Source organism: Enoplosus armatus, chromosome 6, assembly GCF_043641665.1.
Source record: "Enoplosus armatus isolate fEnoArm2 chromosome 6, fEnoArm2.hap1, whole genome shotgun sequence".
Classification (NCBI taxonomy): Eukaryota; Metazoa; Chordata; class Actinopteri; order Centrarchiformes; family Enoplosidae; genus Enoplosus; species Enoplosus armatus.
Window position 1 is genome coordinate 22,071,262 of NC_092185.1, and position 27,919 is coordinate 22,099,180.

General features: G+C 42.5%; 1 protein-coding gene across 6 annotated transcripts in view; it reads right to left on the reverse strand.

The window, feature by feature from the left end:
- Positions 1-1,940: 1,940 nt before the first annotated feature.
- The window catches only part of cbfb (core-binding factor subunit beta), a 29,211-nt gene continuing 3,232 nt past the window's right edge, over positions 1,941-27,919 (reverse strand). The window contains exons 3-8 of one of the 6 annotated variants that reach the window (XM_070907448.1): positions 24,154-24,270; positions 10,354-10,470; positions 10,010-10,105; positions 6,860-6,879; positions 3,709-3,733; positions 1,941-2,792 (exon numbers count right to left, since the gene is read on the reverse strand). In XM_070907448.1, coding sequence (XP_070763549.1) covers positions 2,721-2,792; positions 3,709-3,733; positions 6,860-6,879; positions 10,010-10,105; positions 10,354-10,470; positions 24,154-24,270 — 447 coding nt within the window. In that variant the 3' untranslated portion in view covers positions 1,941-2,720. Of the gene's footprint in view, positions 2,793-3,708; positions 3,734-6,859; positions 6,880-8,520; positions 8,587-10,009; positions 10,106-10,353; positions 10,471-24,153; positions 24,271-27,919 lie in introns of all 6 variants that reach the window. The other 5 variants (XM_070907450.1, XM_070907449.1, XM_070907447.1 and 2 more) reach the window with 5 other exon arrangements.

The window sequence follows — 27,919 nt, forward strand, 5'->3', positions numbered from 1 at the left end:
GAAAATCACCAGTTTTCGTAGCTTATTAAAATTCTTAATAAGTCAGACTGAGAAAAAAAAGAAAAGCATGAATAAACAAAAGATTTTCCTTGGTTATAATAATTAGAATAAAACCGTTGAGTGCACTAAATGTAAAACACACTGGAAAATAAAATGAGCTTCTAGTTGCACAATATAAAAACATTTATACCGCCTAATAACAGGGCTTGAGTAAATCCACATTCAATGTATTTAACCCAGGAAGTGGATTTCCTTAAAAAAATAAACAAACAATAAAAATAACATTAATAAAATGAATGCATGAAACAATGAAAAAGAAGAGCGTCAAAAGTCCTCCAAACTCCCAACATTTTCTGGAGACATTTCGTAATTTTTCAACTCAACTTGACATAAAATAGCCTACTGCTGCTACTACTAGTTCCTAACTAAGCTGAAAGATGAACAAAAAATGAGTACATACACAGAGGTGAGCAGTAATATAAAAAGTAAACATCATGACTTTCACACAAACAAAACCATAAGATAACAAAAACATACCATTTCATTACACTAGTGCTGTAACAGGACAGGGAATAGTATTTAGACTGCATGTAGGCGTTTACAGTCCTTTAGTGATGAGGAATATCTGGGTGATCGATCGATAGATGGATTGTAACTAAACTGAACTGGTACCATAGACGGTACAGTCAGGGGTCTGAGCCGATAAATGATTAATAATGACTGCATTACAATTTTTATACAGCAGAAGTGACACGTGCAACTGGTGTGTTTTTTGAAGAGGTTGTGAGCTTGTGTTTTGGCTGATATCCATTTGAATAGTAGCATGGTATAGCAGTTTGTTGCCTATCATCGCTGTCCGGTGAATACCACGTATCTCCAAAGCGTCAACTTTTCATGAGCTGAGATAAAAGCCCTGTTTTCAGCTTTGCAAAAATGTATATTCCAGGAAACCCAATGGCTTTTTAAGTGTTTATTTAGCTCAGGAAGTAGGACATTCTTCTCAACCCATGAAGCAGCACTGAAATCACTCAAATTTGGGGATACATGGTTTTCACTGAACAGCGATGCTATGTCATGATGACCTTGTGGCTCTGAAAAAGAAATGCGCTGCATTTTCAGCTCTGAGGTGTGCGCAAATTCTGAAGGACAGGGGCCAAAATGAAGGCTCACCTCCTTCATGCGCCGCGTCCGGGTTCATTTTTGCCTGACAGTCGCTCCGAAGTGGCAATCGAGTGGATCACAAGTGCACCTGGGTGACACACTGGCCAACAAAAGAGGCATTTTGTCTGCTCAAGTGTCTCATTAGGACACAAATATATCCCGGTTAGACAAAAACGATGCTTTTGTGCTGTGTCGAGCATTCGAGCTGTTTGGGTCCACGGCACGAGCACACCTAAATTTGGCTTGACAATGAACAAAGCCTTGAATCACCCAGTTATTCCTCATCGAAGCGCTGTAAAGAGAGTGCTCTCACGATAAATAGGCTGCATAGGGGACAGTAAAGAACATAGGTAGGCCTGTGTTTGGTTTCATGCATATAAAGAAAAATCCATGTGGAGGACAAGATTGATTGTATCACATAGTGCAAAACCCCCTCAGAAGACAAAGGACGTTTGAATTGACCCCCCCACCCCACCCACTTCCAGAGCCAAAGATAGCAGAGTTTGTAGCAGTTGCCTTTTTGTTAACCGTCCTGCCTCGAGGTTGTTGCTACATAACCTGTGATTCTATCGTCACAGGCGTCTCGCCAAAGAGATCACGAATAGTACAGCAAACACTTCTTAACCCTACAACCTGGCATCATTCTCTCTGGATGCTCTCCCCCCACCTGCCCATATTTGTTTAAAATGTGACTCAGTTTCCCCTTCTTTTATTCCCTCCCTCCCTCCCTCCCTCCCTCCCTCCCACCCTCTCCAGCAAAGTGAACTTTGGTCTAAGAAAACAGCAGGTTTCAGGAAGTGAGCTAGGTATAGTGGGGGTTAACAGGGGCATGTTCACAAATGTGAAGTGTTGCACAACACTGAACAATGCAGAGTCATTTCTCTCAACACCTCACTTTTGATGCATGCTCTAATCCTGACCAATAAGCCCTGACGTGACCCTGAGCCCAACGAATCTCTCTTCTGTCTCCTCCCCTCTTTAATGACATCTGTAGCCCCTTACAACCCCCTCTCCCTCTATGTTCAACATCTTGTATTAATAGAAAATATACTTTTGGTATTTGAATCTACCCCATCCCATCAAATCCTTTAAGACCTGGACAAAAGACATCAAGGTTTTTGAATGTCTTGATCTCTATGTTATATATCTGAAACACTCATTTGACTCAATAAACAACTTCAACTCTGGATTTGTCACATTGGCAATATAATGCTAAATCAACTGCTCATTTTCCTTCCTCTGTATTTAAATATATTCAACCAGTTTTTGCCCAGGTCCGTTGAGTCCTTTAAATCCTTCTTTTCCAGGGCTCGCTTCACTTTCAATTCAATCAATTCAGGACGTTTATTGTCTTCTACCTTTAAATGTCTCAAAAATGTTTGGCGCGTGAAAATGATCATATCAAACCTGTTAGGAAATAATGGTGAACAATTGGTCTACAATTGCAGTTTCAGTTGACTTTTTTTTCTTTCTTCAGTTGATTGTATTGAAAGTGAATGGACAGCCGGCCCTGGGTTTCTCCTCTTCCTCCCTCCACTACTTCCTCATCCTCGTCCTCCTCAGCGCATCTTGTGTTCTACGTCAGCGTTGGCCATGTTTGAGCCAGGGCTGGGGTCCTGCTGTCGTCTGGACTGGGGAGAGAGAGGGACGGAAGGATGAAAGAGAGGGAAGGAAAGAGGGGGGGAGCGGAGAGGGGGTGATGAAGAGAAGAGAAGAGAAGAGAAGAGAAGACAGGATGAAGGACATGTGAAAGATAGGGAAGAGAAGAAAGGGATCAGAGAGAAAGAGACAATAAATTAAGTACAGTTTTTCAAGTAACAATTTTTAAGTGTCAATCAATGTCATTGTTAACATCGACGAAGCATCCATAGCTCGTGTATAAACAGCAATGTTCCTCCACGCGTAAAAACAATGAATGCATCTAAATAACTCTTATAACTGGTTATTCATGAATGTATAAGAACCCCTTTGAAACCCATAGACATGCAGGATAGACATGCTTGAATGTGTTTGAACTGCTATTTTATAGTGAGTAATAAACATTTATTATGTGCACATAACACACATACAAATCATTGTAGGTTACAGTTTAAGTTGTATATTATGTTCTGAATTGGGTTTAAAGGGACCACCATTTGTTTATTGTTTACTAACTGGCCATACATGCTATAGGAGAGTTAAAATAAAATGTTTACTTGGGAGGTAACTAACAAGGACTCAAATGTGGGAACAACGTTACTTAGTTTGGTTCCTGCAGGCTGACGTGAGACTAAAAAGTAGTTGCAGTTCCACAGATGGCCACTAGAGGGAGCCACAGAGCTCCATTACAACACGGCTCAGTGCTGCTGTTTATACACTTTACTGATGTTGATATTTTAGTCAAGGTAGCTGGCAGACAGACAGACAGCAGACAGACAGACAGACAGACAGACAGACAGACAAACTGGCAGACATGCAGGCTGTCTGATACGGATAAACACACACACACACACACACACACATTAGTGGATCATTAGGACATCAAGACTTTTAAATGTATTTAATGACTGGGTGTAGTGTGAGTGTGTGTGACCTGCTCCTGCTGTAAAAAAAAACATACTTGCGGTTACATGTTTACATTTAAGTGATAGCTGAGGGAAATTGGGAGGAAGGGGGGAGAGAGGGGGAGAAAGGAGAGAGAGGTGACAACGTGTGGGGAGAGGTGAGGCCGAGAGCAGCGCAGACAGAAATGCAGACAGAGATAGTAAAGGGGTTGCTTAGTTCAACTGGAATGTAGTTTGTGTCATCTCAATGACTCACCATAATAGCAACATACACACAGTCACATGCACACGCACATACAGTATGTCATACTACCATTTTGACTCCTCACAGCCAGACTGACTCCACTTTCTGTCTGTCCCCTCTGGGAAGCTTTCTGCTGCTTTAACTAAACTGCTGCTCTCAAATACATTCTGTATGTGTGGCTCAATTAGACTGAGTCCCGTTGAACTTAACAATTCTGCAGCAGAAGTAGCGTGGCGTTAATGTAGTGAGGCCAAAAGAATGAATATGGAGATCGATGGGTGTGTGATGTGTTCAGGTCAAACACTAACCCTTTCTCAATCATTACGGTGGCAATCTTCCCCCAACCTTAACCAAGTGTTTTAGTTGCCAAACCTGAGCCAAAGCTACTATATCAGCATTTTTATATCGACAATGGATCACACGACTACTTGTATGCGAAACGGGTCGCTTGTAGTGACGAACCCCCAGAGAATTATAACACAAATCTGCAGTTCCTCTCAGCTCTACCGAGCTTTCTGGCATGTTTTGGTCATCTGCAAATTAATATCAATGTTCTGGATTCTATGTGTGGAGGTTTTTTTTTTTTTTAAAACTAACCTACACTTTTTACAAAATGATTTACAGGTATCAGGTATGATACAGTGGCTCCCAAACCTCTTCTGCCACGCTCTAATTTGGTAGCTGGGGGGAAAAATAGATTTAGATTTGAATGACACGTTCGCTTAATGAGCATCTCCAGTTTTTCTTTTCTTTCCTGTCAAATCTGCCCATCTTGTACTTTCCATGTTGTGTCCCTTTCTGAATGCATTTTTCTAATCTGTGTCTTGACAACCTTGCAAGGATCAGAGCACTCTTCTTTTTTAAATCGTTGCCAAATCGAATCTGATTCCTTGACAGCAGACATTTTGGCTTGTGTTTGCAGGAAAAGCACAGGTTGAACTAATAACATTAACAGTTCTCTCCAGCAGTTACGGCAATGGCATGCAGCAGCTAATGATGTGATAAAGTACACCAGTTTGACAGGTCAAAATGTCGGCAGTGAGAAAGGCCTGTTCAACTGAAGCTTCACTTCACATATTTTCCTCGGCGGAAACTATAGTGTGACGTACTGTATAAATCAAAATCAGAGACAAATGAAAACCAGAGGATTTCTTGCTCATTACATGTATTCCTTTTAGCAAACGCTCAGTTATCTGTTGACAATTTACAATATCAGTTACATGCTATTTTGAGGTTGGAATGATTTAAAATACATCCAGATGATGGACATGGACAAGACTGAAATACAATCCACAACAAATTCTATAAAAGCCAGTCCGTCGAAATGTGAACGTGAACTCGGAGGGCTCTGAGCGTATGAGGTAAAAAAACAAGCTGCTCATAGCTGCGACCAAAATACCCACAGTTTTCACTCACACTCGCTCCGCTGCTGCTGCATCACGGCCGTCAGCCGTGAAGTGTTTGTCTTTGTGGAAGGGAGTGGTCTTTGCTAATGATAAAGGCAGGAGAGCTTTCTGTATTGATCCACACACAGATGGAAGCCTGCTGGGCCACTATAGGCTGCTTAACCACAACTCAATACTGGAGAGGTGTGTGTGTGTGTGTGTGTGTGTGTGGTGACGAAGTTGGAGCAGATTTGCTGTATTTGCGAGTTTGTGCACATGTGCCTGTACAGTATCTGAATGTGTCTCTGAATGTGTGTGTGTGTGTGTGTGTGAGTCAAAGCAGGGGGTCTGATGGCGATCAATACTAATGATATATTAATGCTTTCAGTGCCAGCTCATCATTCACCACCAAATCTCTTTCTGCTGAGCACTTGGAGAAGGTGTGTGTATGTGTGTGTCGTTAAAAGGCACATTTCTTCCCAATCTATTGCTTCTCCATCCATCATCCTGACGGGCGCCTTCTGACCTTGAATGACTGGAATATCACTGCTTTTGGATGAAAAATGTTGTATCTGCCAAAATGACAAGGCTTCAGGAACTGAGGGGGAAACATCTTTATATTCAGTGAGCACCCCGAGGAGACACCAGTGTTTTTCTTGGCTGAGCTTTACTGTGATGAAACCTGCTCAACCCAATATGTGACTGACAGCATTAAAAAAAAACAACAACAAATCTTCATCGATCGTACAGAAAGTGATCACAGCAGTAAATGTAAATGTGAGGGTTTCATCTAAAGCTACTGATAACCTTTAAAGTCTTCCGTAATCTGGGTTTGAGTGGGATGTTTATGGTTTCAATCATGTTTCACAGAATGTTTTCTCAGATTGAGACTTTGGCTTGAAAAGATGGTGAGTGCCGCGACTTGAGTCTAAATATCATTCGCTGTATATCAGTCAAGGCCTTGACTACGCTCCAGATGTGGAATTTACACTGAAATGTTGTTCGGTACACTTCAGTATAACTGTATGCCACCCCCTTTATACCATGCCTTGGATAAACTCCTTCATATTTCACATCTTTCTCTCTCTCTCTCTCTCTCTCTCTCTCTCACCCACTGTTTGGTGCTTTTCTGCCTCACTGCCTCATCATCTATTATTGATTTACAACAGAAGAAATCTAAATGTATGTTTTACAAATGTAGGCTGTAGATACAGGCGGAACAAATTCATTTACCTTCATGCTACAAATACAAAAACACTTCAGTCCTTCTTTTTCTGTCTGACAGGCAGAAGAAGAAGTTCACTGCGCCTTTGACAGGACGGAGAGATAACCAGTTCACCAGCTAACTCGAGAGAGTCGGAGAGAAAGAGAGGCAGGAGGAGAGGTGGAGTTCAGACCACAGAAATGCAGAGGCTGAATCTGTGCAGCTATTCAGCAACGCTCGTCAGTCACACCCAAAGAAACAGCTCGGAGCAGATCTGCAGGATCCCACTGCCACTGCAGTTTCTCACGAGCTTGACTCGAACATTTGGCTCATATAGACATTCTGTTATGAAACTAATTTTGTATTGGCTCTAAATTCTCCCACATGCATCATTCGGCTATTTACCCACTACTCTTCCTCTGTTCCCTACCCACACTCTACATGGACACAAGATAACGAACAAGTACTAAAACTAACTCAAGCCGTTTTTCTACACTCAATACACAATAAACAGCCCAAAGAGGACGAGATTAAAAAGTTATGGATTATGTAATTTGCTGTGCACATATCTATTGAGATATTTTACAATATATGGAATCTGTACAGTGTGGGATTTTAAACTGTTCAATTCAACTCATGATGTCAAAGGAGGAAATTAGTCGTAAGCCACCTAAAATTCTGAAAGTGATATTTGGTCCTGTTGTTAGGCGTGGGAGTAAAAGCCTTTCAATAGCTTTCTTAGCCTTTGAAATGACGTCTAGGGAGAGCTGCAGAGCTCCCAGCAAATTATAGTAGGAATGGACAAATACAATTAAAGAGGTCAGGGAGTGAGGGGGATGCAAAGAAATGTGTTTGATAAAAAGAGCTAGAGGTGGCAGAGAGAATCCTTTAAAGGGCCACAGAGAAACGATCTTGCAGGTAAAGCAACAAAAAAAAGGTACTTGTGTTAAAAGCAACACACACCAAAACATTATCTCTGCTTTTCTGCTTGTTCCTATTTCCTCTTTTAGCACCACCACATATATTTGTACCCTTCAAGGTTCGTTTGACGTTTTTGGAAATACCCTCATTCGCTTTCTTGCAAAGGGCTGGATGAGAAGATTGGTATCACTCTCGTATTATTACGTTGAGTGTGCCACTTAGCTTAGCTTAGCACAAAAACTGGAAACAGGCGGAAACAGCTAGCTTGGCTCTGCCCAGTTGTAACATTACAACATGTAGTTTTTACATTTCTGCTTGAGTACAGATTCATCTGAATAGAAATAAGTGCCATAATGCCTTTTTACAGACTGTATGGGTTTTTTAGGGGACAGTGATGGTACGGATATTGATTCAGCAGGAGACACAAGGTTTTCTTTTTCTCCCAGAGCCTCAGGGAAGAAACATGAGATCAGTCAGATGAAAAACGACCTTCAATAAATGCCTCTCTTTCTTTTTTTTGTCTTTTCTGTCTTTCTGCCCCCCCCCCCCCCCCCCCCCGCCCCCGTTCCCTTCATGTGCTGAGTTCCTGCCTTTCCTTTCTCTCTAATTTCGGCAGGACCATGTGCTGCAAAGCTGTGGTAGGTCTTGGTGAGTGTGTGTGTGTGTGTGTGTGTGTGTGTGTCAGTGAGTGCGTGTGAGGGAGTGTGTCATTGTGCAAACTAGCTTTGAAATGGTCACATCTTGACAGGAGCAGACATTATAGTCATACAATTCATTAGAGGTGCATGCATATTCATGAACACACACACACACACACACACACACACACACACTAACTAACACACATATACGTAAAATAAAATCACACAAACAGCTGCCTGTGGTCACAGACACACACACAGAAAATGGTGGACAAACACAAGAATACACATACATATATTAAACAGGTTGACACACACACACACACACACACACACACACACACACAAACACACACACACACACACAGGGTGGTTTAGTGCATGACAGTGTGATAGATGGTGAGAAACGAAGGACACAGACCCTGTTCTTTTCTGCTGGCTGTCTGTCTGTGTGTCATCAGTCCCAGATTTTAGAAACCACAGGGTCCTAAAAAATAAACAATTTGGGGTTCATTGGTAGGGCGTCAACTTAGGAAGGATGCCATCGATCTCCCCAAAGCCTTGCTGGGAAAGTGAGTTTGTCTCAAGTAGTTCAATGCATTTGGGACAATTTCTAAAATTCAAACCGACAGCATATCATATCATATTTGTGAATCTGAATTTGTGTACATGTAAGAAATCTAGACAGCCCAAACATGTACACAATGAGAGATAGACAGAACAGATTGTAATGTATCGACAATTTACATCTCTGGAGTTCGAATTTTTACAATTTTTATTCATTTAAAGTGATTGTTCTGTGATCGGCAGCACATAGCAAATAAACTACTTTCCCTTCTGAGGCTTTCGGGACACCTGACAGAACTGAATCAGTCATTCAATAGCTCAGTAATATCAAATCAAATCAATAATCAGATTAGATTTATCGTCAAACTGATCATGCACTAAACCTATGATTCGAACAAATGCTATTTTAATAAAAAAATAATTAGAGCTCACAACCACACATCACACAACCCTAAGCCACCCCAAGCGCTAAGCAGAGAAAGTCCTACTGGAAATTTGACCCAGTGGCTTTAATAACATGGTGTTTAGTCTTCTCTAAGTCAATCAATATAGACTTACAAATAAGATAAAAGATGAACCGTTAATCTCTGTAACAAAGTATCTACAAGTTTACTGTTACTCTTATTTTTACCAGATTATTAAAGAGTACCAATGCAAACTGCAGCTACTACAAGCAAGCTGTTCTGATGATGTTGGTTTCGATCTATGAATTAGTAAAACCTGAAAATACTTCTTGCAAATTTCCAGTTGGTTAAGTCTAGCCTTGCAAAGCCAGCCCACAAACTTGAAACTTCCCTCTCATAAATTATTCGATGAAATTAGTTCCTGAATAAATCTGAGGCCAAAAAAAGTCACGCAGTTTCTGTATCATGCTTTACTATTTATTTACTTTACCAAGTAACTTAATAGCAGCTGAAAATCTTGTTTCTGCTGACCTCCAGTGATGCAGAAGTGTGCTCAGGGTGTGGCCACTGAGTCATCACTGTTGGGTGTGCTTCCAGGTACAACGGAGCACACGGCTAACCACACCCAACAACGGTGATGGTTGTGGTCAGAGGTGCAACAGACTTGAAGTGAAACAAAGCATTTCAGTTACTCTTAAAGTAGTGGTTGATGACGAGAGTCAGGGGGGTTGGGAAGTCACAATATTGTATTACCTGTAAACCACAGTATACAGGTAGAACTCATAGCGAGATCAGAATTTCCTGAACACTAAAAGACATCCAGGCTGGCTTTGAGAGGCTGAGACAGGTCTAAAGGGGAAGCAGTCCTGTTACAGTTGGAGCAACACAGAGCAGTAACAGTCAGCTTGTCTTCGAGACGCCTTTACAGGACCCTCTCACCTCTAGATCCTCTCTGTGTGATCGGTCTCTGTCTTCAAAGTCTCTGGTTCTGCGTCGTGCCTCTTCAAAGGCTGCCTGGGCCAACGCGTCCTCTTGCTGCGCACACACACACACACACACACACACACACACACACACACACACACACACACACACACAAAAGAGACAGGGTACACATTGTAAAGCACTTATGCCTTTAGTTTAAAAGAGTGTTTTCATTGCATGCGTTCTTCTTCGCCTACATTACCCACAATGCTACTTGACCGCCGACAGTCCAGTCTGAGGGCCGGGCTACTGAGCTCACTTCTTTCTAACTCTGCACACCCCCAGATGTGTCGTCTTACCTGCGCCCTCTCGTCATCATACTCCAGGCACCCCATCCCATCCAGCCTCTGTAGGTCGATCCAGCCTCTCCAGATCACACACACCCCGTTCAAGATCATGGGAGCCTTTAAATGGACCTGGGGACAGAGAGAAAGAAAGAGAAAGAGAGAGAGATTAATGCCAGCATTTCATTTGTACAACATCACTCCGGCGCTGTGCTGTACCTTCAGCACTGCAACAGATTTGAAACTTAGCATTAGTTCAGTACTTTGGTATTTCATTGAACGTGTGTCCTGCGTGAGACTTTGTTCTGTTAAGTTCCTCTGCTGGTCATGTTTATAACCCCTCTGACGTCGGAAAAAAACTCTGTGCACTCTTCTTCAGTGAATAATATGGCAGGAAGCTACATGGAAAATAAGTGATCTACGAGACAAAAAGGCTGAGATCTGATGCTTTTCCAGAACCATACGAGATCGATTCTCGTGTTTCTCATGACTTTGGAGAAAATATTGGCCAATTGTACATTAGCCTTAGGAAGGAGCAGCGCCTTAATGTGACCGGGAGTTACGTACGAAATTGTAATTCTTAAATCAGAAGCCGTCAGCTGTTTCTCCAGAATAATAAAAAGCCCTGTGTTTGGGAGATGGAGGGCCCCCCCCCGCTATTACTGCTGTCAAAGAGAAAAAACCACCAACTACGTCAAAACCTCTGCAGTACAATTGAGTGTTGGATTAGTAAATCACACACACACACACACATTGACGTGCATTTACATGTGTGCATGCGCGCAATCAGTTTTCTGTGTTTACATGAGCATACATGTGTACCAATCTATGCGTGTTTATGTGTGTGTGTGTGTGTGTGTGTGTGTTTGCTGCTGCAGGATGTCAGTCCTGTAGTTAGTGGAGAAGTAAGCGTTGGTATTGGACTGAGTGGAGACAAAGTGATCCAAAGTGAACATTGCATGCCTTAAACCATTTTCGTATTTTCGTCATTTTGTATGCGTGTGTGGCCGGGGGCCTGCGACTTACTCAATGGCTTTAGTCTCACACTGACAGCTAAAATATGACTCTGTGGTTTTCAGTCCTGGGCTAATGATGTCAGCCTGTACAGCTCTCAGCTCCTGCTTTGTTTATTTATTGAAAATAAATGTCATATTCCTTCACTCATGAGTCCTCAGTCGGGCCTGATAATAACAACAAAAAAAAGTACACAACATTAGCCAATCATCAAGTAGGCTGTCCACATTGTGTCTGTCTTGTTTGACCTTGTGTGTCATGTCTATTTTGTCTGTCTGTGAAAAGGAGAGCAGGAGAGTGGGAGAAAGAGCAGTGATAATAAGGAGACTGCTAACTTATATTCTATGAACCCCTTTCTCTTCCTCATGCACAACGAGCAGCAAAGTAATCCAGTCTGCAGCGTCAGACTGCCAGACAGACAGAGGAGGGTCAGACTTAGTCTCTTTCTCAACTCCTGGTTATATTACACGGCTATGGCTCTGTGCCAGGAGGGCAGCAATGCAACCACCAAATATGTGAGTGTGTGTCTGTGTGTATTTGCATGAGGTGAGGGAATGTGTACATGTGTAGGATCACAGAACCGTTTCTCTGTTTAGATTCGGCGGTCTGTCTGAATCCAAGCTGCTGCAATGTGGGATGAACTCAACTGTTTCCCAACATTTGGCAATGTTGTGTTCAGGGAAAAGATGACCTTTTCCTGACAAAATATCCATCAAATGACTGCCAAACAGCTTGTGGCAGCATATTACTTTTGTACTTTTGTCCTGTGGCCTTATCTCCTAGATATTCCTCCCTGACTATCTAACGGTGTGCTATGAACTTGTATGCCATTTTGCCACCAAACAGGACTTTATTAATTTTAAAGTGGCTATAATCAATATTTTTAGTTCAGTTCTTTTTTCAGCTTTTTAGCATGTTTCAGCTCATTGTTTTGGTTTTACGGCTCGCAGTTTTACTGTTTGGGTAACTCTCACTGCTCTTATTGGGTTGTTCTGACTGCAGAAGGCAGCTGCTATCAGCAAAATATCAACAACTAGCTGCTAAACATTGGTGGAGACATAAAGCAGAGCTAGAAGGACAACATAGATGACTCTAATGTTGCTCAGAGTGTATAAATAGGTAAGTGGAAGTGATAATATGTCAGTGTTGTTTACAGCTTGTTTCTGCTGCCTCCAAGTGGCCAAAAAAAACACTTAATGCAGGTTTAATACTTTCGGAAAAAAAGGCTGAGGTGAGTCTCTTTGATCATTTGGACATAATAATGATTGAATTTTCAGTTTGGTTTGGTTTCTTTAGCTTCCTTAGATTTCCTCAGGACTATGAAATAATTCTGGACAGACCTTTTCTAAACATGGTCAGCATATACACATAGTCATAGTCCTAAAGAACGCTTTCAGACAGAGCTGTATGGACTTTCAGCCTTTCAGCCAAAGATGTGATTAAAAAAAAGAAGAAGCATGATACGGTAAAATGTGGAGATCTAACTTCTTCTCTTTCTATTTCTTCTCTTTGTCTCATTGTCTTCCTCTTTCCCACGACACTGACAGCGAGGGGCAGTGAAACACGGACAGTCTGTTTTTCTCAGGGTAGAAAGTTTTTAGGTGGTATTTTTATCAGAGCAAACAAGTATTTAGGAATAAATTAACAAAATCAAACACAACACACACACAAACAGACAGATGACTGGATTTTTCTGTGTGACACTGGGCGAGCTCCACGTTCCTGCATTTTTACTCCGGCTATTTTTGGACAGCCTCTCACAGGGACCTCTTTTACCACAGCTACCCACACTGCACCGGGGTTGCAGGGGAGACCGCACTCCAAGAGACTGTGGGTTTTTGTGTTTATTCGAGTGAATGTTTTTCTGCGTGTGTGTGCTACAGGGGGAGACGTGTGTGTGTGTGTGTGTGAGAGAGAGAGAGAGAGAGAGAGAGAGAGAGAGAGAGAGAGAGAGAGAGAGAGAGAGAGAGAGAGAGAGAGAGAGAGAGATGGCTTCCACATCTGTGGGGCTGCATGCCGTTTTTAAAAGAAAGCTTCATTTGGCTTGACAGAGAAAATGTGTGTGTGTGTGTGTGTGTGTGTGTGTGTGAGGGGAAAATATGTAGAAACGGCCCAACCACAGACTTCCTCTGAGAGAGAACCATGTCAACCCCCACATCCATTTACTAACACACACACACACACACGTGAAGACAGGAGGACTCTCACACACTGCAGCGGACTGTGAATAAGAAAAGGAAGCAGGGTGAAATGCAGTGGAAATTCAGACTCGCTCTAAAACCGAGTGCAAGTTTAGTAAAGCAGCGTGTTACTTTTGGTCTCAGAGACCATGTGGGAGGATTTGTGTTGTTGTACTGATTTGCATTTACCTGCCTGCGCTACGAGGGATGACTGCTCTGTGATTGGTCGTCATTCTGTCTATTTGTCTCATTCTGTCTAACGATTCCTAAAGAAGTTAGAAACAGCTGGTAGTTACTTTGCAGATTAAGACTTTACACTGGAACCATTGTGCATACAAAACATATGGTAAATCTTATATAAGGTATCATATAATATTATGATGCACTGCCAAACCTCCTTACACAAATAGTATCTGTGAAATTCATATTTCCACGTGTTAAAGGGGCCCTGTGGAGTTTTCTTATTAACAAACAAAAGTAATGTTTAAATTCAGTGTACAGTGTTTACAGAGTATTTTAAATCCTTGAGGCACATTGCTGTACACCTGGGCTTGTTACAGCCACCTGTTGATCAGAGGAATAGTGTGAAACCATCGGCAGGAAGGAGTACCGCGTCACGTGCGTGGCCTCGACAAAAGAGAGCTACTGGAGGTCAGAACCTATACAGGGAACCCTGAAATGCTCAAAAGCCACATGTGCCTGCATGTTACTTCATCTCAAATGTTCCTATGTTAATAGATATAAATGTCAGCCGAACAGTAACATTATATATAATACAATATATGATTATATATAATCATGGCTGCACCTTGTGTGAGCTCCCTGTTCTAGTCTGGTTGTGTTTTGTGTTACTGCATTCACAAATTCAAGAATAAATGAGCGGAGAAACATTATGAATATTTTCATGCAGGGCACGAGGGGTCACTGAACGGTTTGATGAGCATGAAATGACGTGAATCATGCGCCTTTTTGATAATCAATTTGGAGATTGTCAGACGTGTCAGTCAGTGCTCTCCTCCACCACCACCACCGTCATCAAAACACCCCGATGAGGGAATATCTTCTGGACGAATGTGTTCATCCCTCAAGTAGAGTTGTAGAATCTACGAGAAAGAGCACAGAAGTCCCCCGTCTGTACCGTCAGGCACGCAATGTAGAGTCTATCTGTCCTGTGATTCTGGCTCGGAACATTGTGGACTGTGGTCAGTCCTCTGCATCACATGTTTCTGTCTGACAGACGTGATGAGCACATTGCCAAACATCACAGCTTAAAAGTAGGTGATTTTAGTGAGTTAACTTCAACTGAAGGATGTTGTTCAAGATAATTCAGCTACCCATTGGCTCACAAAGTCCTGTGTAAAGTCTGTGGATGAATTCTAAATGCAGAACAGTTGTTCATGTTTCTGAAAAGTTGACTTTTGGATTTTACCTGACAGCAGCTGCCAGCTGCAGCCTTGTCATTCATTCATTCATTGGTGAATGTTTGGATTTCTGAGAATTATGAGCACAATTTTCTTTGAAACTGCCTCCCCTACGATCTTCCATTTTAACCAAACACCACCGCTGAGCAAAGACATGAACACACGCTAATACAGCCGGCTCTCCGAGCTACTGTAAGTGCTTCTTTCATTGTGTGTGTGTGTGTGTGTGCGTGAGAGAGAGAGAGAGAGAGAGAGAGAGAGTGAGAGAGTGTGTTGGCAGACAGTGTGTGACGCAGATGTAGAGGGATGTGCTGGCATGGTGCCTCTCATTCAGCCTGGTGCCAACCATCTAGTCAGCACAACTGCCCACTGCTGCACACACACACACACACGCACGCACACACACACACACACACACACACACACACACACACACACACACACACACATACACACACACACAGTGCCCACGAGGTGTGTGAACACAATGGGCATCTGTGTTTTCAGTCTCGTGAGTTGTGGCACTCTGTCTCCCACACACACACACACACACACACACACACACACACACACATTGAAATAAACAACACAAAGACTTAAACATGCCTGTTTTAAATCCTCCGTCACCACCACTATTTCTGTCTCAAAATTTTTTTTTATTAAACATACATTTCACCTCTCTTCTGCATTGTGTGTGTGTGTGTGTGTGTGTGTGTGTGTGTGTGTGTGTGCGCGTAGTGTCTAAGCTGGAGGCACCAGCTGATTTAATGCAGTAATTATGTTATTATCCAGAAGAATGTTACATCAATGACTGTCAGAGCGTCTGGGAGGCTGCGTGTTACATTCAAACAGTCAACATCAGTGTGTGTGTGTGTGTGTGTGTGTGTGGATCATTTAGATTAAAGATGAGCTCCAGTGACTGTCTGGAAATCTGTGTGTACATGTGTTATTCACACAATAAACGTGTGCGTATGTGTGTGTGTGTGTGTGTGTGTCTGAGTCAGCAGCCAGTCACAGACAACACATGCTCTCTCACTCTTTCTTCCTGCAAAGTCCTTTCATTCTTTCTTCTTTCTTCCGTCCTTCTATCGGACCAAATACGATCACTCATCATCATCATCATCATCCCCTTCTTTTATCTCAGACAAGAAAATTGATTTTGAAGAAGTCATACATTAACAAAAACAACTAAATAAAAGTAAAACCAGCCTGAGGAGAGCTGCCAGGACAATACGGCACTCCAGTGTACATCACATGAATCATTCCTGATTCATGCTCCCTCACCACAGCACTCTGACACACAGCGGCTCTTTCACAGCCGACAACAAAGACATGATAAGTCTGCCGAGCACGACTCCAGCACGGACGTCATGTTGTCATTTCTGGTAGTATAAAGTGGAATAAAAGAGGAGGTAAAACAGAGAAAGAGATCATGACGGCGAGGGAAGAGAGACAGAGAGAGAGAGGTATCTGCATTTTTAATTAACAGCAGAAGAGAAGTACAGAGTCGAGAAGCATGAAAATTATGTATTACTCATGATATATCTCATATATATATATATATATATATATATATGGTATATATGGTTCATGTGAGGGGTGGGTGACACAAATAAAATCCTCCAGTGCGGCAGGTGTAATTTTACATTGACATATTGATATATGTTGTGACATAGCAAAGTAAAAAGTAAACTTTTTACGTTTAAACCCCTGCATTCAGATTATCTTAGACTTTTTCTGAACTAAGCCGAGAGAGAGAAAGTTACAGAGCGAGCTATATATGGAGAAAGTGATAAGAAGGGAGAGCAACACACAGATGAATAGCTAAAGACAGAGAGGGAGGGAAAGAGACAATGAAACAGGAGAGTGAAGCTGTAATCAGCGTGTGTGTGTGTGTGCGTGTGTGTGTGTGTGTGTGTGTGTGTGTGTGTGTGTGTGTGTGGGTGGGTGTGTGTGTGGGTGGGTGTGTGGGTGTCAGGTGTAACAGCAGCAGGTGGAGATAAAGCACGTTACTGGCCTTCTGTTCCTAATCCCATACTGAATACAACGTCTACTGACCAATTGTCTGACACACACGCACACACACACACACACACACACACACACACGCACACACACACACACACACACACACACCCCCTGCTAAAGCAACAGAAGTATAATAGTACGGTACTCTCCACCACATGATCACTCTCTCTTCTTTTGCTTTCCCACCCTGTAATTATAAAGGCTGCAAAACAACATGCAACACGCACACACACCACATGACAGCCCGGTCATCAAGGCTGATGTCAAATATGTTTTTGCATACGCCATCCAGTGCATTCACTCAGCCCTCTCCCTGAACTGAAAGCAAACTAGCTGCAACGAGGCATTGTGACTCACATCTCCTTTTTCAGTCTCTATCAGTTGTTTCATGTTCAGGATTAAAAACCTTTGTCAGGTCATATGTTTCCTATTGCAAAGTAAATTGTTCACGGGTTCACTGGCAGTTTGCATTTCCATTGTGAGTTGGCCCCCGGCCCCCGCCCGAGTCTCTAACTGCCTGTAGACACATAATGTGCATCATTGCTATGCAAAGTCCTCTCTGTGCCCACCGGAGGGCCAAAAACCACTGTTTGTTCCTATGGCTTTCATAGGCATGGAAATATCATGCAAATCCACACACAGGCTGCAGATAGAGTTACTAAACCAGAGAGAGGTTAGAGGGTATTGTGCAAAGATCATATAACTCAACTTTAAAAAGGCAGAACTGAAATAAAAATTCAATTTACAAAAAAGTTAACATAACTTAATGGGTTGTTTTTTTTTGTAGGTCAAGCTGGAAACACAACACTGACACGTCATCACTTTATAAAGCTGCAACGGCTAATGTTCCGTATCCAGCAGACACAAAGCAACATTATAATTCATTTAAAGTCAGAATCCTGAGGAGAAATATCTATGTCTCTTTAGCGGCTAAACCCTCCACTATGTTCACCAGCTAGTCACTAACATTGTCTGTCTGGCTGTTTGGGGCTGGACAGGTAGGGTACAGTGGGTTTATCAAAGCTCCTTCTCTGAGAACAGCTGCCCGGTAAGGCTGAGGGCCATAAAAACAAAACCAATGAGCTGAAATACCCTAAGATCCTGTCTGTAGAGCTGAGGGGAACTGAGCTCCTCACTACTCATATTACACAGTCATTTAATCATCTATTGTTACTATAAAACTATTGATTAGTGCAGCTTTAAATATTTTGTGGAAATGAAAACGATCTCCTACAAAATGCGCTCATGGAGCAATAATTTGCTGGAAAACGCCTGGATTACATTCAATGTTTTTTATTTTCAAATCCAGGAGGTGTGACATTCTTACACTGCACAGACATCATAAGGAGGTTGAGGTTTAGGCTACCAAAACACTCCAGGTGTCCAGGTGAGTAGTGCATACTTCAGTCCAGCTCAGCAGCCAGTTACTGGAAGAGAAGGACTAAGAAAAGAGAGATGAAGCTGACACACACATGCTGGATTCCACACCAGACTGACCTCTCTCTCTCTCTCTCTCTCTCTCTCTACACACACAGTTTTCTATCCGAACCTTGTATCTCTATCTGTTTTTGTTTTTTTTAACCTCAAACACAAACACACACACACACACACACACACACACACGCTCTTTTCTGCCTCTACCTTGTATGCGTAGTTGCACTCAAACACAAAGACAAGATGCCGACATAAAACACTGGAACACACACAAAGAGCATATAAACAGAGGACCCTGTCTGTGCGTGTGCTGCAGTGCATTATGGGAGTGGGTGTGGTCATTGATCTAAGGCCTGGAGCAGGAAACATGAAACCCTGTGGGAGGAGACGGCGATGGTTATATGTGTGTGTGTGTGTGTGTGTGTGTGTGTTTGGGCAGGGAAGAGGTTTTGTGGTGCATTAAAGTCTCTCAACAGGGAGACTCCAACTGTCTGTGAAGCTCAGACGAAAGTTCACTCATACTGATTTAAATTCAACAAGCTTCATTCAAATGTACTGAACAATCACTCAGGATGTGCAAGATGGAAACACAACTGCGCGCACAAACACATACACACACACACACACACACACACACACAGTCGGATGCAGAGCAGCATTAGCAGAGGGAACCAATTAGTGGTCTGGCTTTGATGATGTCACTGACAAGTCACGCACTGGTGGCACAGCTTCCGTACTGAGGGAAACATAACACCACACACTGCGCACACACACACACACACACACACACACACACACACACACACACACACACACACACACACACTCAATGTTGATATGCATGTGACAGAGGAGAATCCTGGAGGCTTAAAGCTGATGACTAAATTAGAGGGCAACAGAGGTGTCAGATAAGAAACGATTTTAGAGGGTTGTGTGTGTGTGTGTGTGTGTGTGTGTGTGTGTGTGTGTGTGTGTGTGTGTGTGTGTGTGTGTGTGTGTGTGTGTGTAATTTTCTTCGGGATGCAGGCTGTGAGTACATGTGGCCAGATCTGAAGACAGAATAATGGAAAACATGCCTGGAAGACAAAATCTGACAAAGTTTAAAAATGCCAGCGTCATGATGAATGAATACGGAAATCTCTACATTTCATTCTTTCTTTACCCCGAAACCTGAGAAAACCAAACAGAAAATGACAAATACACAGACTTGAATACACAGCTGAACTATTCAGTTGAAGGAGATAACAGTCATGTTGACAGTGGTGCTTTCCAAAGACTGGACTGGTGCTGCAGCTGTGGGAGGATCTGAACACTCACCACATCGTAATCTGCTACAGTCCATAAACCAGAACATCTTGCACCTACTGTGCCGCACAGTCTGGCTCCAGCATTGATTAAAAGTGCTCACCTTCAACAAACGGCTGTACTGTACAACGTCTGTGTATCCTGTTTTATTTACCAGACAAGGGTAAAAAGATCATCAGAATATGTTTTATTATGGAACTTCTTCAGATGGCCGGATGGATATTCTGTCCAATCCTGTCCAGCCTACACGGTACAGCTAAAGCTGCAGATCAGTTCTAGGTGTGGAGCTGCACATTTACAATAAAATATTTACACAGTTACCAACAGCTGTGTCCATATTTGCCACACGTTCTATTGACTCCCATTAATCTGAAACAACTTTTATCCACTAGGACAATAACGGTATCTAAAGTGGGATGGAGGTTCCAAGAACAGAGAGGAAGTAGGATATAAAAGTTGGGGAGTGACCTCTTGTAGCATTAAAGGGCCAACGTTCAGTCTCTTTCTTAATCAAGACTCTACAGCCATGCTAGCGGCCCTGTGAGGTTGTACAGCGCTGCTTTGAGCTAAATGCTAACATTAGCATTCCATCATGCTCACAACTGTTCAGCAGGTGTAATGTTCGCCGTGTTCACAATATTAGTTTGCCGTGTTAGCACGCTAACATTTGCTAAATAGCACTAACAAAGAGGGGATTGCTGATGATGATGTTTGAGTTGGATGGAAAGTTGGGGGATTGTCAGATGTATTACAATTCATTCTGAGAGGAACATGAATGTCTGAACCACATTTTTTAGGTGCTGAAATTAAACAAAAAGATGGTGTCTTCATGCATACACAGCAAATGGTTTGAGAACACGTGTGTGTGTTTCTGTGCTGGGTTTTGTGTTTGAGCTCCTCCCTGACAGTCCACCCCCCTCCATCATGTAGCTCACGGACACTCATCTGCTTCTCATTTACCCCCCCCCCCCCCCCCCCCATCCTTAAAACCACCAATCTCTGTTTGTCTCTTTCTGCCTCTTTTACCTCTTTTCTCTGTTTTAGGTTTTGTTTACTGTTTATTTGTTTGTGTGTGTAGATTTGTGTGTGTAAGAAGGCTTAGAAATCAGTCTGGCGCCGCCTTCTCATCAGCATGCAGACACACACGCACACACACACACACACACACAGAAGAAAACAACCCTCAACAGTGAAAAACTTGCAGAGTAATTCATGTGGTTTCAACCTCATCTAAAGTCACTTCCTCAGATATGACTTTTCCACCAGCAAACGGTCGCTACTGGAGCCAGTTTCCAACCAAATCTGGTCAAACAATGGCTGCTCAACTGGTCACCAGAACCGTACCAGACTTTAAATGCATAATGCTTCATAGTTAGCCCACCTAGACAAGTCCGGATTCGGGTGCCACACAGAGTCTTGCCAGCGGGAAACTAATTCAGGGCATACCATCATCCGCCTCTGTGGGAAGAGTTACATCCAGTGTTTAAATTCAGCTACAAAACTTAAACACTGAGCAAACTACATCAGTCTGTTGCCGTAAAGGCTGCTGGTAAACCAGCTGCTGATGCTACAACTCATGCCTAGGGCTGGGTTAATGCTGCTTGCTAGCAAGTTAGCTGCTATCGCTAAAATTAACCTTGTCCACAGCTGGCTCCCATTAGCCTGCGACGACACTGAGAGCCTGTACTTCTGCTCTTTCTCTGCGTCTTTCAAACACACACACACATTATATTCAGTCGCCAAGTTTAACCTCGCTGTGCTACCCTTTTGGTTTGGCACCGTCTGTGTTTGGAAATGAAGGCGGGAGAGAGGGAGAGGAACGGAGGGGGAGAGCGGATGGAGGGAGGACAGGAGCGAGTGAAGGAGGGGAGAATAAAAGGAGGGAGCGGGGGATGTGCGATGGGAACGAGGATGTAAGCATAATAAAAAAAATGAAAAAAAAAAACCCCATAAGGAACGGAAAGAGTGAAGAAGGGAGGGATGGAGGGGTTAGTGTGGATGTTCACATAAAATGCCACAAGAATAACAAACACAGGAAAAGACGGGAGGCTGAAAGAAAGAAAATATGTGGCGAAAAGTAATCAAAAATAAAGAAAGAGGGGCAAAAACAGAAACCTGGTAGACCTGACTCTTTTTTAACTGCCCACCCTGAGTGAAGACCGCAAACGTCACTATTATTTTTGCCCCGTCATTCACATTTATGTCCAGTGTTACGCTGTACGGAAACTGGCCATTAATCTCGTTTTGAAGTGTTTTATAAAGAAACATGTCTGGCATAAAACAAACAATTGAAAAATTGAAAAAAGTAGACAATTAAAATTAAAAAAGGATGATTTGTAGAACAGTTTCAGGTTTTACAGAAAACATTTCGGATGCAATAACAATGAGATATAAATAAAAATGTAAAAAAAACATCACCAGGCAACAGACGTGTGTGTGTGTGTGTGTGTGTGTGTGGTTTAGCTGTGACAGTAATTAAGAGAAGAAGTTGCAACGTACACAAGATCTCTGCCTTGGCCTGACAGTTGTATTCTACAGGGAGGTCCGGCTGGATCGGAGGGCGGGGTGTGTATGTGTGTGTGTGTGTGTGTGTGTGTGTTTCGTTGTGTTTGTTTTTGTGTGTGAACTGAGAGCTGGAGTCGTGGTAGAGAAACACAGCAGAGAACGTACACTCAGTACACAATTAAAGGCTCTGCACTGGAACAACGGAGTGAAGTTGTCCTCTTTCTTTTCAACAATATTTTGTTTTTACTGCACATTGCACTCAGGAAACCACTTTCTGCACTCGCCTGTCCTTTTGTTCTTACACAAGTGGAAGACAAATGAATATTACATGAAAGTAAAGACTGAAACCTGATACTTGTGTCTTTTGTTGGAGCTGCATGAAAAGAGCATTTCAGCGATCTGTGACTTATTGTGAGTCGCTATGCTGGTGTATCATGACTTATGTTTCATAGTTTAAAAGATGAATAAGGATGAAAGGAGTAGACTGTCAGCACATTTATCTGGATCCTCAGACGGGTGTATGTGTGTGTGTGTGTGTGTGTGTGTGTGTGTGTGTGTGTGTGTGTGCACTGCTTCAGTTCTACAGAACCACTGTGAAACAGCTTTACATTGACAACACCTAGCCTCATTAAAACGTCATAGATCTGTGAGCACCGTTGAGGTGACAAAGAAGACGGTATCGTCTTACACACACACACACACACACACACACACAACCCCAAACTCTCTGTTGCTGCCATACACAGACATACCGTCTCTTTTTTCTCTTTGTCTGACACACACACACACACACACACACCACATCAGAAACTCTTCTGCAGAATGCCTGACGCCCATCAACACACACACACACACACACAAAGTTCCCAACCATCAGGGCACTTGTGTTAAATAATTAACAGTGTGAGATTAGTCCGTCAGCCTTGGGGCATGGAGGTCCATCGATTCCCCAGAATGCATTTTTAATGAGCCGCCAGCCAGCATTCATTTCAGCTAGCCAGTGTCCGTGGAGGGCCTTCTGACACACACACACACACACACAAAGTCCAGGCGCAGCGCCAGGGGAGACAATTAACATTCACATAAACAGAACAGCAGCAGCACCACTGCACTGTACAGAAGATATCACCTTGACAACAGCAGCAAACTAACATCTTCTGAGCTCTTTAAGTTGTTTAACTTTTATCAAGCACAAGCGCTACTGAGCAAATAATAGTTTTCATCAACTTACTGTAGTGTGACAAGAGGCTCAGCAGTGATTTCACGTCTGGGACCGACAGGTTCACCACGTTTTAGACAATGCTTGGTGGACGGTACGAGACAGCGAGCATCGTTTGAAAGGCACCGCAGAGCGATTAATGCCCAGCACACACTGGTTTAAAGGCTCAGCTTTGCACAACAGGGAGCTGATTACAAACTGTAACTTTAATTTGTCTTTGCGGCCCTGTGTACAACCTGACACACAAATCAATCTGTATCCTGCCATGGGTAGTTGGCTTGGATGTGTTCAACATTTCAAGTGTTTCGTCTTTTGTGTGTGTGTGTCTGGACTGACATTCTCATTTCATAAAACAAAGAGGAAGAGGAACAGAAAGCGAAAGAGCGCACACACACACGCATGTGTTTCTCCAAAAGCTATTTTTCACATCGTCACGTGTGAAAACAAAGTTGGATGAATCAAGCGCACATGACTAAAGCATGAGATGAATGTCAAGGATGTTTTCAAATCCAACTCATGTTGAAATAAGAGATTTTGTCAGCTGTTGTTTGGTGGGGTTAAGACGCGTTTTCGACACATTTAATCAGAAAACAGGAAATCTCTCATCACTGTTGCCAGTCTCTGTGTTGCACCTGCTACAGGTGTAGAGCAGAAGAGACAAATGTGTGTGTGTTTGAGGGTGTGAGTGGATATCTTGCACTTGTCCTACCTTTCCTGTCTCCCGCTCAAAGTCGACATACTCCCTCGTGGGAACCTGCCTCTGGTCTCCGTGCAGGTTGGCTGGAAAGAACTGGAGAGAGAGGTTGGTACCAGTAGCCACAAAGGCCTGGAGAGGGAGAGAGAGAGAGAGAGAGAGAGAGAGAGAGAGAGAGAGAGAGAGAGTATAAAGTCAGTAAGGACACGCTTCAAGCTGATAAACCATTGGATATTGAAATTGTTATGGCTAATGTCTTAGTAAACATCTACACCACATCCATCCAGCAGATGCAGAGTATTACACAAGTCTGAAACTCACTAAAATTTTACTTCTGTTTTGGTCTCCACCAGCTCCTGCGAACAATGTCTGTCTCTTGAGCTGCTTCACTGGCTGCCTGTTTGTTTCTTGTGGTTTCATGCTGGGCAGGTGGTTTACAGCTGCTTGTCTGAGCTTGTTAGCAGGGAAAGGGACGCTCACAGTTTTGTGTGGTTGTTGCTGAGAGTTGTGAGACTCAAACACAGTCTATGAACAGTTGGAGAACCGAAACAATGAGCCGAAAGAGGCCAAAAGCACCGTACGAAGCTGCAGAGAAGGGTGTGATTGAATGACCCTCTCACATTACAGTTTATTATTGATAAAAAAAAAAAAGGCGTGTCAAAGTCAGTTTACTATTATGGGGGATATTAAACAGTCTATAGAAACAGCTGTATAATGTCTTCTGGTTCTGGAGGAGCTTTGACCAATCTGAGAAAACATAGAAGACATCACCCACTTATTTTGACTTACACACTTATTCATAACAGAAAGTGTTACAAAGTGGATGCCTGGAGTTTGGAAGACAAGGGTGCTTAAGTGAGCATCAATTGAGCCTTTTAGGGCCGCAGCTAACAATTATGTTCATCGATTAACAGTTAAAAGTTATAAACTTCAGAAAATAGTGAAAATGACCCTCACAGAGTCCAGGGTGACGTGTAATAATGGACCAACAGCCCAAAACGTAAAGATATTCAGTTTACAATGATATAAAACCCAGAAGAGCAGCAAATCCTCATAGGCTGGAACCAGAGAGGGTTTTTTTTCTTAAAAAGTGACTCAAAATGAAAACAGTTGATAATTAATTTTCTGTCAATCGACTAATCCTTGCAGCTGTAATTCTTCTCTTACTGTGTCCGCCAAATGCATGAAAGTACCCTTTTGGAGCGCTTGTTTTATATCAAACATATAACTCACAGTTTCGTGCATACAGTAAGCTGAGCAGCAGAATGTTGGAATAAGTTTAAATGTCTTTTTTGGTTCGAAGCCTGGAAGAGTTTAAGTTTGACAGACTGCATCAGAGTTGTTCTTTTTCTCCTTTCCTTAACCCGTTCGTCCGGCGTCTCTCTCTCTCTGCTTCTTCTTAGTCTATAACCGCTCTCCTCTCAGAACAAAGTGAACCACTGGCCTACTCTCCACACACACACACACACACACACACACACACACACACACACACACACACACACACGTATAATCACATCACACTGTAGCTCTCCTCATTTTTTGATTTCTGTAAAATGGCTTCTTGCTCCAATGGGAGACATTCCTATCAAGAGAAGCACACACACACACACACACTTATGCACACACACACACACACACACACACACACACACACATACAGAAACACAAATCAAATGAAAATCAATAGAATGCATTCTCTGTTGCAGTCAGAAAGCAATGAATTAGAGAGAGGCAGAAAATCTAGTTAGAAAATGTCTGTTTGTTATGCGTATCTGTGTGTGTGTGTGTGTGTGTCTATTGTCTTTGTGTGTGCGTGTGTGATGTGTTGTGTTTGCTGAGACAGATCAATACTAAGGGCATTAGGGCTGCGACTGAGCTGGAAGCATATGAATTATGCACCCTGTCCGATCTGTCCCTCATCAGACAGTGAGAGAGCGAGGGAGGGAAAAACGAATGGAAGAGAAGAGAGGGAAATAAAGAGAGGAGGAAGCTCAAAATGACCAAGCGTGTACACGGACACACAAAGAGAAAGCATGTCCCTCACACACACACGAGAGCTCAAAGAACACCCGAGTCATCATTTCTGCTGTATTTGAAGTATTGGATTACAACCATCTGATACTCATTTGCTGCCTACTACTGCGGGAGAAGAAAAAAAAAAGAAAGGGGGGGGGGGCAGAGAGAGGAGAGAGATGGAGGGAAACTGAGACGACAAAGGGGGGGAAAGAAAAGGAGAGGGAGGCAGAGAGAAATGGAGGAAATGAGAAAGAGGAAGAGAAATGAAACAAGACAGCGGGGGTAAAGACGGCGCGATGAAGGAAAAGAAAGTCAGACGAAGAGGGAGAGAGAGAGAGGGAATAGAAGTGAGATGACGAAGGAGAATCAAGACAAAGAAGAACAGAGCAAAGGAAATGAAATAAAAGAGAGTGAACAGGCAGAGAGACAGAGAGAGAGGAGCGGGAAGAGAGAGCAGCGCAGCATGAAAATCAATAGCAGTTGAGAAAGCGACTCATCTCTAATGAGCCGAGCTGAAGATAATTTACTTTGAATTATTGTCCCATTTATCAGATCAATCCTGAACATTTTAGAGTCGTCCTGTGATCCGAGATACACATCTGTGTGTGTGTGTGTGTGTGTGTGTGTGTGATGATTTGGAATTCCTAGAAATACAATACAAAGTAAAATGACACGTTTGTATGCACTGCTTTTTGGCTTGTGTTATATGTTGTTTTTCCTTATTGTTTGTTTTGTGGTAACATTCAGAATATAGAATATAAATATAGAACTATATAGAATATAAAAGCATATACATTCATTTTGTTAATAAAGCTACTACTCTAAAAAAGAATAAAACTATGAAGACAGAACCATGAAGAGAAAAATATTTAGACAATATTCCTGCACTGACTTAGCAGTTGGAATACATTAACTTAATATTGTACATATGCATATAATACAGTGATTGTGTTTTATTTTCTGCCCACTTTAACAGGCCTTTTATTTATTTACTTGACCAGCTTCTTCTGTCTATAACAATCTGTTGTAAACTGACTGAATGAATACAATATATAAGAAATTACCAGTGAGTGAAATGAAAACATTTTGATGTGGAGGTCACACGTTTTGAAAATGTTATTAGAGCCTGGAATTATACAGAGAAAACTGTTGTACTGTTGAAGGTGATAAAGATTTCTAGAGACCCCCTCCTGACATGTTGAAAGACATATAAAAATACAGTTTGGAATGATAATTTGAGTCTGGTATGTCTTTTTTTTTTTTCCCCACAAAAAAAAATGCTGAATCATGCTGAAAATTCTCCTTCTCTGTCAATGAAAAAAAATCTGCAGTCTATGAAAATAATAGAAACTAGTTGTGATGTCACTGCGTACATGTCTGTAGGGAGAGCACAGAGAAACTCTCCTTTCACTTCGCAGATGGATGTGAAAACAGCCTCTGCACAGTGAAGCTCAAACATCCAGCTGAAGCAACAATAAACAAAACACGTTTTTGACTTGAGGGGTCCCTTAAAAATGACATAAATCCAGTGTCAACCTAATCAACGGCCCACCGTTTACTGTTTTCCGTTCGTCTGCCTCATCTATAAAAAGCGCTCCCTGACAGCACGTTCGAGTCTCATTGTGTCGGATAGTTGTTGTTCACACTGACCGTGAAAATAGCAGGAGGTCTTTAGCGGCGTCTGGCCGATAGATAAATCAGCGGCATGATGTCACAGCTGCCATCAAACCATTAAAACCGTGGCCATCAATTCTGACAGCAG